The sequence below is a fragment of the Carassius gibelio genome, chromosome A20 (assembly GCF_023724105.1).
Source record: "Carassius gibelio isolate Cgi1373 ecotype wild population from Czech Republic chromosome A20, carGib1.2-hapl.c, whole genome shotgun sequence".
NCBI lineage: Eukaryota > Metazoa > Chordata > Actinopteri > Cypriniformes > Cyprinidae > Carassius > Carassius gibelio.
Genome location: NC_068390.1, coordinates 28684813 through 28701309, shown reverse-complemented (window position 1 = coordinate 28701309; position 16497 = coordinate 28684813). Strand labels below are relative to the sequence as shown.

General features: G+C 37.1%; 2 protein-coding genes across 3 annotated transcripts; both read right to left on the bottom strand.

Annotated features, from left to right (window-relative positions):
- Window positions 1–1681: 1681 nt before the first annotated feature.
- Window positions 1682–4032, bottom strand: LOC127938286 (forkhead box protein O3-like). 2 transcript variants are annotated; one of them, XM_052534789.1, is made up of 3 exons: window positions 3838–4032; window positions 3434–3581; window positions 1682–2590 (listed from the first exon to the last, which is right to left on the bottom strand). In XM_052534789.1, exon 3 carries the CDS (start codon window positions 2419–2421, stop codon window positions 1822–1824), a length of 600 nt encoding a protein of 199 aa, XP_052390749.1. In that variant the 5' UTR covers window positions 2422–2590; window positions 3434–3581; window positions 3838–4032; the 3' UTR covers window positions 1682–1821. The 2 variants fall into 2 exon arrangements, with proteins under 2 accessions (XP_052390749.1, XP_052390748.1); XM_052534788.1 differs by having other exon boundaries at window positions 3434–4032.
- A 5174-nt stretch (window positions 4033–9206) lies between these two features.
- Window positions 9207–12739, bottom strand: LOC127938284 (uncharacterized). Its single transcript, XM_052534786.1, has 4 exons — window positions 12433–12739; window positions 11700–11828; window positions 10648–10841; window positions 9207–9423 (listed from the first exon to the last, which is right to left on the bottom strand). The coding sequence occupies exons 1-4, from the start codon at window positions 12649–12651 to the stop codon at window positions 9264–9266; spliced, it is 702 nt and encodes a 233-aa protein (XP_052390746.1). The 5' UTR covers window positions 12652–12739; the 3' UTR covers window positions 9207–9263.
- Between the last annotated feature and the right edge of the window lie 3758 nt (window positions 12740–16497).

The following is a 16497-nucleotide window of genomic DNA, read 5'->3' as shown; positions in this document are numbered from 1 at the left end:
GCCATGGTGATGCAGCTTATCATTTTTGCACCTGTACTTGGTCGTTTTCTGGATAATACATCTAAGACCTACTTTTTTTTTCTTAATTTAACTCCTTTTCTATTCTTAATTAGCAAGTGGCCTTTCTTGCAGGTTTTGCAAACATTTTACTGTAAAATGCAAATATTGAGAGGGTTGTGGTGGGTCTCAATACTTATGTTTTCATCCTTCAAGAATCGTTTTTCAATTATAAAGCATCTATCCATCAATACAGGGTTTAAGCGAAGTAGTTTTTTATCGAAATGTTGAGATATTCTGAGGTTATGTTAAAACCACCACCTACACTCCGTACACACAGATCTGCTCCGAGTTGTAAGACGTTTGCTGGAATGTGTGTCATATTTAGAGCTCAAGGTAACGCATGAGCAAAGATCAGTGGGACATGTTTAGACATTTATCCACATATCAGAAATGGCAGCAGGCACTACTGGTTCTGATAGAGACCAGGGGGAGGTGTGTTTATTTGTGTAAACTCATGCTAGAATTGAAGTTATAGTATTTGATCATAAAACATGTTTGACTGACAGGTAATGTTTTGCATAGCAGTTTGAGAAACATGATCATGCTCATGCACTGTCCTGAATGTTAGATGAGTCGGTGTGCAAACAGTTCCACGCTGAGCTGGATTCCACATAGTTTGCCGTTGCCACAGACCTGGCATTAACTCTCCTTTTACTATTATAATTCATGGCTATTTATGGCCAATGGGACAGGCAAGTGGGGCCTCATACCGCAAACTCAGTCCTTGACCTTACACCCACAACCCCACCATTTACCCCCTCCCCCAACCCGCCCTGGCTCTGTAAGTGAAAGGCCCATATGTCTTGTGCTGGCTTTGCCCATGGCCATGACATTCCCTTTGAGAAGAAGGTTGTGCCATTTTGAGTTGTTACGCAATTCCTAATGCCATTCAACACCTACATAAACAGTCTGGGCAGCTTCTAGAGTGAGTACATTTCTTGTGCCAAGTTTTATGTAACTCATGCTGCATAGATATGAACATAAAGGCATTTAGATACATAGGCATGTTTTAGGCTTGGGTCTGATGATATAGTATTTATGGCTTTTAAGAATTATAACAAGACAAAGTCCATTTAAACTAACTTGAGCAAATAGTTTTGTCAATAATTTTCCATACTGACCATGGCTAATTTGCTGTTTATTTTTATGCTGGCATCCAAATAGTTTGTTTATAGGAGATGTCACTGAGTTTGCTGCACCGCTGAGTCATGCGCACGTGAACCCTCGAAACCTTTCCAGTTCTCTGTGCGTGAGTAAGCGTGGCAAAACATGCCAGAACATGTGTTTCTTGTTGTGATACAGAATGAAAATGCTGCACGGAACAAAACAGACACTTGCCCACCTTATGACACGCATTATCTAGCACAGTGGACCTCAGCCTTGTTCCTGAAGGGGCCCTCCAACAGTACACATGTTGGATGTCTGCTTAAAGTGAAAGTTTGCCCAAAAATTACTTCCCCTCATGTCATTCCAAACCTGTATGACTTTCTTTCTTCTGTAAAACACGGAAAAAAAAATTCTGATGAATGTAGTCAACCAAATAGTTTGGGGTCCCATTGGCTTCCATAATATGGACAAAAATAAATGCTATGGGAGTCCATGGGACCCAAATCTGTTTGGTTACCAACATTCTGCAAAATATCTTATTTTTTTGTTCCAAAGAGGAAAGAAAGTCACACAGGCTTGGAATGACATGAGGGTGAATAAATGATGACAGAATATCCCTTCATATCTGATTAAACTGATCATTAGAAGAGACATCTAAAAATGTGTAGTATGTGTGGTGGCCTTCAGGACACAGTTGGGTAGGGGAGGGCTTACCTTCCAACCAGCGGAACTGTTGCTGTCACCTTTGTCTTTAAAGTATGGGACGCTTCTGACCATCCAGTCGTAGATCTGGGACAGTGTCAGTCTCTTGTCTGGGGTGCTCTCTATGGCTTTTGTGATAAGGTCTGCATAGGACAGGTTGCCCCATGCGTTCCTCCTTGAAGATGACTTCCGGGGAGTTTGCTGTTGGCTGCTCTGACCGCTTGTCTCTGGACTCGCCGTGGTTGCAGAAGTGGGCTGAGAAGAAAGTGGGGAGCCTGTGTTCTCCTGACCGCTAGTGGGATGCAATTCCTCAGTCAAGCTTGGGCTGCCATTGTCCTCTCTTTCATCCACACTGTTGGCACTGATTGCCATAGCATTGTCATCCTCATCATCATCTTCCTCTGGGATTATATCTGTGTCGTGGGAAGCAGGCTTTGCCGAGCTGGACTCTGGCAGAGGCCAAGTGCATGATCTCGGCCGTTTCTGTGGCTCAAAATCTGGATCGATGGCTACCTCCAGAGAGGACAGTGGCTCCAGGCTCATCTCTGCCATTGCCTCTACCAGCCTTCTCTGACGCTCCTCTGTACTGTCTTGATCAATGATAAACAGGCAGTGGGAAGCGGTCACAGTCGCATTCCATGAATGCACCTAAATATCTAAATGGTGTTTAAATGCTTCTTGAGCGACTAGTGCAAATCTTAATGATAATTGATACCCCTCCCTGTGTTTCAGAAAGACAAAAAAAAAATTTGCAAATTATGAACTGTGCATAATATATGTACACACATACACATTACATCATAGAAAGCCAGACAAAGAATATGCACTTTAAATGTAATATTTTGCCATCCAAATAAGTCAATTTTAAGCTACAATTAAAAAAAAACATTAAAGGTTTAATCAAAACTATCGTTTTCGAGGTGTGAAATCAGTGAAAATTAAAGGCTTCTGGAAATGCGGTTTGCGCGCGCACGCGTATGCGTTGGTACGCGCAACACTCACGTGAAGGTATAAACAAAGATTAGCGTGTGTACTGTACGAAAAGTGCCCCGCTTTCATTGATGGCACATATTGCTCGCTACACTTTCATAATGACACACTCTGACTCAGATTATTTGTATTCCAGTTGAAATGACCGCACGAATGAGAAATAAAATCACTGTTATTGTGAAGGTGAAGAATTTAGGGCTTAAATATATAATTGCCATTCCATAACAGTATTAAGTATCATTCAGTATTAATAATATTATAGCTGGTTGAATTCAGAGGAACAGCGTGCATACAATGTGGACCAACAAGCGAAACATTTTAAATATCTGTAATGTTTAAAATTAACTGATATATCCATCGTTTTCAAAGCCGAATTAGCAAAACGGTGATACAAAGACAATTTAATTACTTCTTACGATGTATTTGCTCACACTGCGCACGTAAATCGCAACTGTCCGCCAGAATTTCGTGACAGCATAACTATTGTACCCAATGTAAATAAATCCATTAGCCTACATTAATATGAGCTCATGCATGAGTATACATTATAATAATAGAATGCAAAATGCAATACCTCAACACCCGTTTCTCTTCTCTGTGTCGCACTCCACTCACTTGGTGCACTGATGTAATACAACTATATCTCTCCAGCGCACTTCGCCAGTAGCCACGGACAAAGCGCCACAACGTCACTGCACACAACCATCACAAGCAGCAAGTCGCTGTAGTGACAAAAGAATTGAATTGTCAGAACCAAGGAACATTCAGCGGGCTACAATCAAAACTCCGTTATGTCAGATCAAGACTCCTACAATAGCGAGGACAGAACTACGCGTGCTAATTCACCGTTCTGATCGTTTTGTGCTGTTTGCCAGTTTGACCCAATGTCTCTTAGAATTCCGATGACTCTTTAACAATTAAAGGTAACGTTAGAGACGCAACTATCGCTTAATAACTATGCCTTATTTGAGCGCGCACCTGTGCATCCTTGTCACGAACTGTACACTGCAAAAAAAAAAAATCCCATCCAGAAAGCCCCTTCTCTCTCTGCACCTAACTATCTAAAGGCACAGGACGACTATCTACTCTAATCGTCTGTCAGCACTCAAGCCAGCTCAATTTAGGACCGAGTGACTGCAGAAGGGCGAGAAGAGGAACGCAGCCTCTAGCGCTGACAGGGACCTGCCCACTAGATTCCGCGCATGGGATCGCCTCTTAAAGGGCCAGTGCTCCCCATCACAGCTGCCAACAGGCGAGAGGACATGTTCAAACAAGTCACTCCAGGCACTGAGAGCCCATATCAGTTGATCGGTTTTCCAAATATAGATACAGTTTGAGAAATTGTAGTTAAGACATGCAGACAACATTATTTATTTGGGCACATTATCTGGAATGTGTTGTAGATTAGAGACTACACTTTCAGGTAACACAAGTAGTCAGAATTAGATAGTAGTACAGTATTGAGAGAGTTAGTGTGACAAATTTAGTTATAATCGGTCCGTGTACGTTTTGATAGTTTGTTTTCCAATTTGAAATGAAATAAGCAGAAACGAGAAAACGGCCCCTTTATTCGTTTTTCGTTTTTTTTAAAAAAACGAAAAACGAGATTTCGGCTTGATTTTTCGTTTTTTAGTTCAGAGGCATAAAACGAATAAATGACTTCAAAATTCGTTTTCCACATGTGGGCGGTCCTAAGACGCCCCCTTCCGCCGATTGGTCAAGCAAATCTGGGCACGTGACGTCATCAGTTGTCGCTCAGGTCTGTTCAACAAAATAATAGTCCTCTAACGTTACTATGGCTACCGATTCTTAAACTGTGCAGGGCAGGTCCTGTTGGGCTTTCTTCTGTGCAGCTTTACGCGTTTCACAGAAATCAGAAATATTAAATATTAGTCTGCCACCAGCCCGTTTTATTTAGCTGTGCGGAGTTAAATCTGTGTGGTGAAGCTGCGCTAGACAGCGCCGAGCGGGAGAGGATCAATGACCAGTGTTCGGTCAGCAGTCAGAAACTTGGGGGACTTACCGATGATGGGGAAATACTTTTTTACTGAAAATGACCCGCGAGTATGATTGACAGGACGATAGCGGAGACAATTAAAAGCGCAATATAACTTATGTTAACAAAAACATAAATATATATTTTTTAATATAAGTGACTTTGTCTTTGTTTTAACCAAATAATTGTGAACCACTAACCGAGCCTTCATTTTAAAGGGCGATTTCCAAATATATTTTATTTATTTGTTATAATATGGGTATTTTATGTCATCCGTCTTATTAGTTTGATTATAGTAGGCTACACGCGATGTTTTTTTATTATTATTTATTGTACTATTTTACTGTTGTTTTTTAATTAAAAATATATCATAACTTAAAAAGATCAAAATCTACAGAAGAGATTAACAAATAACATTGGTGTTGTCATAAGTTAACTAATCAATGGGAAAATGTCCTCACCGGCACAACCCTATTCTTAATGTTGGCTACAAGTTACAGATTTAATGTTGAGCTCATAATGTTAAGGGCTTCTTAAATACCATTAAACTCGGTTGAAGAGTCAAAAATTATGTGTTAATTTACTGTAGATTTCAAGCTGTCATTAGTTGGTGACCCGGTGTAATTATAATAGCATAAATAAAAATACCTTTTTATTACATAGAAAAATGATTCTATGTATGCCAATAGGCAAAACACATCTGCTTTTCCTCTAGATCACTTTACAGTGTGATGGAAATAAACTTTTCTTAAAGCGTGTTGTATATCGCCACAGCTTCATTAGCACCCTTCGATAAAATGAGGTTTCGTGAAAAAAATGCGAGCAAATGTCGAATTGTGTTTTGAAATTTAAATCAACAACGTAAGAGGCTTCATGCTGACTGATGAACAAACACCCAGCTTTGCAGTATAGGTGGCACAGAAACAGCATCTGACCTGGCATTTAGATGTACTTTACACACTGTCTATTGCAGCTCAGAGGAGGCACTGTGAATTTACATGGCAATTTCATTCTAAGAGGCCATTAAATGTGAAGTGACAACATGAAACACTACTTACAATATATATTAAAAAAAACACCAGCAGTTGGTGGCAAGTCACCCTGATAATGATTAAATACCAATTTAGGCTCGCAATAAGCAGATTACATAATTCTACCATGCAAAAAATAAAATATATGTGTGTGTGTAAAAGCAGGAAGTCCAGTCCTGGCTGTATAAACAAACAATAAAAACTAGAAACAGTGCATGCCATCAAGAACATTTTTTATTCCACAGGAACTTGATGCAGTTCACTTTGTAAAGGATACTCTACTTTAAAATAAATTTTATGTCATCATATACACTCACCCTCATGTTTTTTCAACCCTTTATGAATTTTTCTTCTGCCGAATAGATAATAAAATATATATATTATTATTATTATTATATATAATATATATCTTCCTACTATGGAAGTCAATGAGACCAGAAACTGTCTGGTTACTGACATTCTCCTAAATATCTTCCTTTCTATTCAGCAGAAGAAAGAAGTTCATAAAGGATTGAAAAAAACATGAGGGCGAGTATATGACGACAGAATTTATTTTAAAGTGGAGTATCCTTTAATTCAGAAGACAGTAAGGAACACTTAAGCATGAACTCGAACAAGATCAATTAGTATTTTCAAAGCATTTTGGAACTCTTCTTGTTGGAAATTGACAACCCGTTCAAAAAGAGATGCAATGTCAGGACACTGCATAGAGAATTGCCTCTCCACAGCAACCTGGTCCTCTGGTGACCGAAATGGATTCTGCCCAAAAGTTGAAACCCGTGTCAAAGAAGATCTTGCTTCACGGTCATACCAGCCTGCAGCCTCCACTGCATTTGGCAAAAGATCCACAGACACTCTCTTTTGGCATCCTCCATGAGCCAAAACATTAGGAACCCCCTTTTCTAAAAAAAAAAAAAAATATATAATAATAATAATAATAATTAGACAAAAGAACATGTATCTTATCAGCTTTTGGCTGATCTGACTGATCATAAATTGGCAAGCAACCACCATTTTATCTTTTTTACAAAGTGTTGTTTTCATTTAATGTTTCCATTAGGGTTATATAAATTAGTATTTTAGGTTAATTTTGTTTCTTAAATCTGAAACTTATACTTTTTTTTCCATAATGCATGATTGAAACAAAATTGAAACTTGTCATTAACAAAGACATTTTTTTTTAAAACCTGTTCTTTATTGCAATACTATTAAAAAACTTGAACCTTAAGTAATTACTGTGATATGAAATGTTGATACTTGCACATGCCTATTACATAATTCACACTTAAACTTTGTTTTACCTGGAATCCGGTGAGCATTCCAGGACTGCACCACACGGTCAAGACCAACTGTAGCAACCTGACAAGATAGTGCAGACACGCAATAACGTGTCAGGTCATCTTCCATGTCCAGTTCCTCCTGGTTCACTAATTGCATAAGTGCACCTTTCACTGGATAATTCACTCGGTTATTCACTTCAGGCCATATTCTTTCAATTGTGTGATTCTGTTTATTTAAAAGGAAAAAAAGGAAAACAATTAGACTAGCACAACAGCTACATACAGTTAGGGAAGTTAGTTTATTACATACAATCTTGGACCTCTAGAGCAGTGGATCTTAAATCTGGTTGCTTTAAGGAGGTATTTCTACCTGATTCTACATAGAAATTCTAATGTAGTCGTTGTGACCTACTTCAATCAGTTTGTTGAAACATAAAACAGGGGAAAGCCATTATAACTTAATTGAGTTACATTGACTTAACATACAATTTCCATTAATGCTTGCTCAGGATGGACACATTCGACACGTGCACCTGCTCATGAGTTCAATCAAAGTGACAATCGCAATTGACAGCAATACTCTTCAGCACAATGGTAACCACAAAATTTTATGACTGAAAAAATCGACAGAGTTGACAGAGTCCTTACTATAACCAGGAAGTATGACCATATTAGCCCAGTCCTGTCAACACTGCACTGGGTCCCTATCAAACATTGTATATATTTTAAAATATTGCTTATTACTTATAAAGTCCTGAATGGTTTAGCACCTCAGTATTTGAATGAGCTCCTTTTACATTATACTCCTCTACGTCCGCTACGTTCTCAAAACTCAGGCAATTTGATAATACCTAGAATATCAAAATCAACTGCGGGCGGCAGATCCTTTTGATTTTCTGAATATTAAACATTGACACAAACTACCAAAATCTTTCCCTTTACTGATTAACCCTAAATTTACTCTCCTAAAGCAGTCCCTGGCAAAGCATGCTACAGATGCATCACCCAGGGCTTCATGTATAATCGTGAGCTAAGTTGATCGTAGAGACCATGGTGGCAAAGGCTCTACGATCTACTTAGGCTTACGATGCTAAACGCTGCCATGTGCAGTGTATTTCCCAGCATGATTTGCCAGGGACTGCATTAGGAGAGTAAATTTAGGGTTATTTGATGCTTTTTTCAGGGAACATTGCTGATAGTTTATGATAATGTGTAAAGTTCAGTTATGTTGGACATTTAGAGTTGTTTCTGTGACTGCATTTTGTGGTTACCATTGTGCTGAAGAGTAGCACTTGTGCTTTAGGCTGTGGGCTCTAAATGTTTTGCTCCTAATCCAACTACACTGTACAGATCACACATTTTTCCTGAGATAAATTAATAAATTGTCTTTAACAATATTAGATTTCTGTTTGTAATTAGTTTATGCAAAAACAAAAACTATATTTGGATTTAATTTTAAAAATGTGGATATTCCTGTCAGGACACTGGTTTGATCATCAGGACTTCTGTTGTGTTATGTCTTAAGTGGTTAATTCCACTCACTCTGTCTTCACAGCTGCACCTCATCCTAATTAGTGTTCCAGCTCACACACACACACACACCTGTCTCTCAATTTCACATTGATTTTCTTCTATACTTATGCTTCTCTCTTTCTGTGCTTCTCTGTCAGTGTGTCTTGGCTACCATCCGTTTCACTACTGTCCTTAAAACTATTGTGCTCAAGTTGTGCCTAGTTGTCATGCCCTGTTTGTTCATTTAATCTTGTTTTTTGTCTTTTTGGTGTACCCAGTCCCGTACACAGTCCAGTTTTGGATTCCTTCCCTGGTTGCTGATTGTCAGCGTTTGTTTTGGATTATTGCCTTTGTTTTGGACTACTGTCTTTTTGGACTATTGCCTGTTTTTGTTCAATAAATTTTGGCAAACTGCGAATCTGCTCTTGGGTCCCTTTTTCTCCCAGCAACCCTAACAATTCCAAATGAAAAATGATTTGTAACAAGTTAAAAAATAAAAAAAAGAAGTTATATGATCTTCTTCTTAAATCATCTTTTTACTATAAAAATAACAACATAGTTTTTGCAACCTAAAATGTGGAGCATTCACACACTAACTTTAGTTGAGGATGTTTGCCGATATGGCTGCCTTTCTGTGTTGTACCGGTGGTCTGCCAGTTTCTCCTGCATGAAAAGTGTCAAGAAAAACTCCTTGCCATGATCCACCCTGACCTGGTCCCAAATGCCATATTCTAACACAGCACTTCTGCAAGACAACAAAGGCATATTCATATAGGTTAGATGGTACACTATGCACAAAATACACATTAATCAATATGTTTGAATATGATACATTTTTCAGGGCAAATGCTCAGATAACAGTTTAATCAAGTTTACGAGAATTAACTTAAGTTTATGATCTTTATCCATTACGTCCTCTACCAACAAAACAAACAACTGGGATTTATTATTGAACTTAAATTTTATTTCATTAACTTCCTATTTTTTCCCAAAAGTTTTGGATGAATATGATTATGGCCTGTTTCTGGACTACAATCTGCAATTTCCTTTTATACAATAATATATGCATAGTTAAGACGGGCTTCATTACAGGGCTGGATTTCTTAAACTATACCTTGTCCTTAAGTTGTACTTTAATGTTAATACGTGATTCGTGAAAAGTTCTTAGTTAAGTATACCTTCTGTAAGACATTCGTTTGTAAGGTTGGTCTGGACCACTCTTAGCTATCTATACCTTATCACTGTTGAAAGTGCCAGTCTGCTAATGGCCACCACTGCAAAAAGCCTCTTTACATCTCTGCCTATATGAATATAATTCTGAAATTGTAATAAAACTAGTGATCAATTAGGCTAAATTAATTTTGTTCATGCAAAGAATACAATTGTAATTACACTGATGGTTGTTATCTTTTTAATTAAATATCTAAAAGGTCCATACTTCATCAGCTGGCAAACCATTAGGCAGTAAAGGCTTAGGAGTCTATTTAAAGGCAAGCTATGGCAGAGATACAGAGAATAGTTGTGCCAAATCAAAGATGGCACCTTCTGCAGAGCCATTTAGTGTATGTGCTCCGTTTCAGTCGTAAAAACTTTAGTCCACTGGCTACTATGTCAGAAGCAGCAATTAAAAAATAAAACTGCCTGCACAGCAGCAAATTCAGCAGCTTTTAGATCTTGTTGGCCCGACACAAGGGCCAAAATGTGGCATTGCCCCCACAAATCTGATTTATGCCCCCTCAGTTTCAATTTGTTCCCCCTCCACCCCTGAAACAGGGTTGATTTGAACTCTTTTTATGCATACATTACCAATTTGATTTGAACGTTCAGTGCATCAATGCTAAATTCAAACGTGCTTTTGGGAAATCCAGCTTTATCGGGAAATCCAGCCCAGATTATCGTAAATTTATGGAAGCATATCAAACTACCCCAAAAAAATAAAAAATACACAGACAAGAAAATTTCAAGTTACCTGTAAACATCTTGATATATGACCAAGTTGTTTTTTACTGGCATAGTGGAATGTCCAACAATTTTACTGGAGAATCCATCTATAGCTGCTACATGTGTCACACCAAACATGACCATCTTCTCATTTTGGTCTATGTGTAATTTGTGACCCATGTAGTCAGCGCTGTAAGGCACTGGATTTATGTTCCGACATCCCTTTGTAGTCAAAATATTACATGCACATGTAAAAAACAGAAAAGAAATTACAGAGACAGTGATGAATATGTATTCCCTACACTAAAAATATCATGTAACATCAACACAATTTTACAGGATTTCTCTGTTACAATTTTACATTAATGTTAGAATTCTTTTTGTAGTCGCCTTAATGCATGCCATTTAAAGGAACACTCCACCTTTTTTTGAAATAGGGCTTTTTCACCTTCTTTCCTACATTTAGACAGGTGGGCAAATGTATTTTTGTCTCAGTGCATGTCCATTTCTTTTACTGTTTCTGAATAAAAGCGTTTTCTAGCAACATCATAAAAATTACAATTCAACAAAATATGCTTAATAGTCAAAGGAACTTTACATGAAAGACATAAAGGAGGAACTTCGCCTATTAATAAAAACCCATGGGTAAGTCTTGAATGCCCCAGTCTACACCTAGTAAAGACAACTTGATCATGTCTTGATTTAAAATTGAACTAATATAGTTGAGCCACCAAAAGGTTGATGTATGTTTGGACCATATGCATTAAAGCTAACAAACTTTTTCAAAGACAAAGGACTGTCTGGTGACAAATGAGTTTCTTGGAGGCAAAAAGCAAAAGGGTTGAGAATCATAACTAGTCGTTGAAGTTCTGCAAAATTTGCCTTTGCTCCACGACAGTTCGCATACACTTTGACAAAAATGCGTTTGCCCACCTGTCTAAATGTAGGAAAGACGGTGAATAAGCCCTATTTCAAAAAACGGTGGAGTGTTCCTTTAAACCAACTTAAATAGTAGACAACACATTTTGCCAGAATACAAATATAATACACATATATAAAATATAATATTACAACACCTACATTGTATCGAGCTATATGATAGGGCTGATTAATGCTTCGAAGCAATTGTCCCACTCTGCCTTCTGACGCTTTAACTCCTTTTGAAACCAGGTACCCAGTCATCATTTTCCTTCCATAGGTTGGTCCAGTCTAAATGTTAAAAATAATTAACTTGCAGATCACAAATTTATCCCACTAAAACGAATAGTGGTAAAAATTACACAGAGAAAGGCTCAAAATGTAGACACATAGGCTTTTGCTCTTCAGCCAATAGGAATTCGGAGTTTACACGCATACTTGATAGTTATGAAAATTAACCATGGTTTTACTACAAATAAAACCAAAAATCCATGGTTACTATAGTTAAACCATGGTAACCAAAAATTGACCATGGTTTTGCTAAATTAACCATAGTTTAACCATGGTATTTGTAGTAAATCTGTGGTTATACAAATGGTAGTCAACATGCCAAAAAACCATGGGTTACTACGGTTTTACTATAATAAAACCATGGTTATTTTTCGTAAGGGTTGTGGTGCTGCTTCAACTTTTCTTTTTTTAAACGAATAATAATAATAATAATAATACACATACGTGCTATCTATCATTGATATGCAACTTGTAAATATAAAAAAAGCAAATTATAATTAGTGTCAGGTATACAGTCTACTTGTAGCTGGTCGTTTTGGTTCATGATTATGAAAATGCAAAGCCATAAGTAACAGCATACTACATTTTGTTTTATGTTGCTTACCTCAGTAATTGCCTTTGCAACATCTACCTCTAGTTGGGAATCCTGTACACGGATTCTCTTTAACCCCCGTTCAGCACAAAAGCGGCGTATGTTAGCTTTTGATGCGCCCCTTGAAATGCCACATTCAAATCGAAGAAAATCTGACACTTGCTCGTCCGTGCGTCCATCATTTATCATTCTTTGTATAAGATCTAAGTACGGGTCCAGTTTTGACTCCATGCCACAGCAGAAAACTCAACTCACATCAACGAAATTACCGCCAAATCTGACGACCACGACTGATAAATATTAATTAGGCTACGTCGAGTTGTGACGTTGAGGCCAACCCCGCCTTGATAATTGAAACGTAACATTCATAACGAAAATACGAAATAATTCAACTTGATGGAATTGAAATGCGTAAAACGTAAAAAAAAAAAAAAAAAAAAAAAAAAAATTGATCACTCTTTCCTACAGTTTTCCTTCAATACTTTCAGCTCATTTTCAATATGCAGCTCAGTTTCACAATTTATAACTGTCAGAGCAGAGCGAAGTGGAGCCCAATAGGCTCTATGCACGGCGGTGAATGGGAATAAAAAATGTTTCAAGATATTGTGTGTGTGTGTGTGTGAGAGAGAGAGAGAGAGAGAGAGAGAGAGAGAGAGAGAGAGAGAGAGAGAGAGAGAGAATTACATATCCACATACATTAATCAAATAAGCCAGAAGTCTGCTCTTTCTTAAGGCAAAAAAAAAAGATAAGATAATTCTTAGTGAACAATCAGAATGGTGAAAATTGCATGTAAATGGAAGTAAAGAGTTTTGCTTGTCTCGTGTAAAAATCTTACTGTGCCTGAAGTCATGGCTTATTCTAGATATAATTTAAGTAATCCAGGTTTGGCCTAAAATAATTTTCGGTTATAAATTTTCATGTCCATATGCAGTCAAGAAGCCATGTCATGTCCCTGTATGTGTATTATTTCATACTTACAAGAAAACATTTTTCAGTGATGATTGTGGTGATGATGTCAGAAAATCTAGAACTCTCCTGATATGCTCATGTGAGAATACGGTTTTGTTTTTCAAAAGTTAATCTTCTTAAAATTGTGCTTATAAATTGTCATGTGCAGATGTTCCTTTTTCAGCTAATTTAAAAGTTAAAAAGTGAAAAGTACTTAAAACTAACCCAAATGGTGTCTAAAAAAACATGCTATTTTATGCATACATTTGTAAATATTTGTGTTCATAAATTCTGTTTTAATGTGAAATAAATGCACCATTTCTGACAGGAAAGCTTTTCTGCTGATGAGGAGGGTAATGATTTAAAAAGATTTTTGAAGAACTTTCCAGAGACTCATGTGAGATACAGTTTAATAATTGTGTAGTCTATCTAGTCTTATACTTATTTTAAAGCACACACTTCTTATGTCTCAATTAGTGCAATACTTAGATTGCAGAAACCACAGTGCCGTTTGTGAGGGAAGCATATGAGAAAGAGTGTTGTATCAGCGTGGAAAAAATATATTCAAATGCCAAAAACACTAATGAAGAATCCCTATACTGCATACTTGACAGCCTCAGACATCCAAACTGGCTTCGAGTGACTTGTTTGATCTTATCAGTCTCCACTGTCCTGATTCAACCAATGTTGTTCCAGATAATTTATACAAGTTCATGAAATCCTTTCACTGTGACAGTTTTAAAGACCAGATGACAAATGGTCAAGGACAAAGTGCAACTCACAAAATGTTGAAAACATATTTGGTGGCACTATTTACAAATCTTTCGGTGCACAAAATGACCCAAAATTGATGAATATTCCACTGTCATGGAAGGTTGAATGTGTTTCAGTTTTAAAATCTTTTCACATCTGGCCAGATCAAGTCACAATCAACAAGCTCCTCCCTAATCTGAGGGCAAAGCATGTTATTCTAGGCAGTTTGTGGTTTGGGCCAAGAAAAAAGACAGAAATTAACTATTTTCTTTAATCATTTAATTGTGAAGTCTTGAAAACCAAGGGTTTCCTTGCCAGTGGAAAGGATAAAAATCAGTAGTGCATGTTTACCATTTGCTTTGCATTTGCGATTCAGTGCTGAGAATGTCAAGCATTGTGTTATCAAAAGGGTAAAACATTTATAAAAGGGTAATGGGTTTACAAGCTGGATTGACATATTATTTATATCTATGGTAAAAAAGTATACTCACCTCTTGAATGTTGAAATGTCTTGGATGTTTGCATACATTTATAATTTTGAAATGGTGAGTAATGGTTGTTTACTGCCTATAATATTCTTACCCACTACAACTAGTAATACTATTTATTTATTTATTTATTTATATGTATTGTTTGTTTGTTTTATTGCTGCCAACAGCTATTATATAAAAAGTAGTTGTACTTGTATCTAATTAAACAAAAATAAAACTGCAAAATATCAGACTTTTACTGTCTTTACATTATTTTTGAATCCAAAACCTGTTGGTTTATTTGTTTATTTTTCATTTTTTTTTAAGTTATTTGTCATTTGCAGGAAATAAACCCTGCAGGAAGACAACTTTCCTTCTTGTACATTTTTTTTATTTCTGCATGAGGTGCACATTGCCAGATTCCATTTGGTCTTTGTTTCATTGTGTTCACCTTTTGTTTGCTCATTTTCAGCTGACCCAGTTTTCCCATGTGTTTATTTTTCATTCACCTGTCCCTTGTTGCTCTCCTAGCTTGTTACTCCTCGTTTGGTTTACTATTTACTGTCCCATGTTTCCAGTTAGTTGTCCTTGCAGCACAAGTGAAAAATATATAATGTAATGTCCTGCATGTTGTCAATATGCCATGCATAATTTCATCATTCCCATGAAATGACAATCATCATTCCCATGATATGGTCAATATGGTCATGGTGATGGGGTTCATAGGTTATTTTAGTAAGGGTGATTTTGTTTTTTAGGTTTTTTTTTATTTTGTCCCACTAGATAAGTAAACCTGCATCACTTATAGGCTACACGTTTAATTTATTAACATGTGATCGTGTAACAGATAAATAGCCTAATCTGCAGTTCTATTTATATATTATATGGGAAACTCTAGGAATATGAAGTTAACATGCTATCACTTTATATTGCTTCAATGCAACTTATATTCAAAAGCAGTGTCAGTGTCTTCCATGTCCTCTAACAAAAATTGTAGCCTATACCGTTATACTCGATTTCTGGAACTATAATTACTTTAGCTGATTACTGCCTGGGTTCGGCTACGTAAAGCAATAGGCTACCATTAAAAAAAACTCTTAAGAGTTTTTTTTTTTTAAATAATTTATTTGAACTTGAAAAAGCTTTGCTAACCAAAATAAATAACCAATTCTTTTAAAAACGACCTTCACGTTAGTAGGCCTATTGTCGGCACTTGTCATTATCGGAAGTATCCATGTATGGTCCATATACAGATCCATCCGCCCCTCCATTACATTTGGATAAAGTGCCATCGCCATTCATTGCCAGATTGGATCTGCTATAGAGGGTTAATTACTTACTTGCAAAGATGAATTATCTTTTGTTTAAAGGTAATAAAAGAGTATCTTTGAAACTGGAGGACATGCGGGCCGAGAAAATCGCAAGGATTTTCCAGGTGTGTTCAATAAGCCAATGGAGTTTAATTGGTTGTTAAACATATCCGAGGCGATAAATGCGACACGCCACGTGGGACGTTTGAGGCCTACTTAATTTGATCATGCATGTTTGGTTTACATTTTATAGGTGGATACGGCAAATCTCTATTTAACGGACTCGGCCAATGTAGCTTTGTTTCCATTGGACAATGGCGATTTCTGCAGTGTAGATTTGGATGACAGGGGCCATTACGAGGTCCACGGGGGTGAAAGGCCAGCTCTAGCAACGCCTCAACGCAGTTTTGCATTTATGCAGTCGCCGTCCAGCTCACCAACACAAGCTTTTAACTTTACCCCGCCACCGAGAGCGAGTACTGTGAGATCATATCAAAGGTAAATGTATTTATTTTTCTTTATTATGAAACCATGTAAGTTCTATCCATCGAAATGACTAATACAGTATCCGGCGAAATAATTATCGATTATGATT

Coding starts and splice junctions, on each gene's coding strand:
- LOC127938286 (XM_052534788.1), bottom strand. CDS start 2,421: ATGGCAGAGATGAGCCTGGAGCCACTGTCCTCTCTGGAGGTAGCCATC.
- LOC127938284 (XM_052534786.1), bottom strand. CDS start 12,651: ATGGAGTCAAAACTGGACCCGTACTTAGATCTTATACAAAGAATGATA. Junction 11,829..12,432: donor TTGCAAAGGCAATTACTGAG/GTAAGCAACATA, acceptor TTTAACATTTAG/ACTGGACCAACCTATGGAAG. Junction 9,424..10,647: donor ATATATCAAGATGTTTACAG/GTAACTTGAAAT, acceptor GTTGTCTTGCAG/AAGTGCTGTGTTAGAATATG.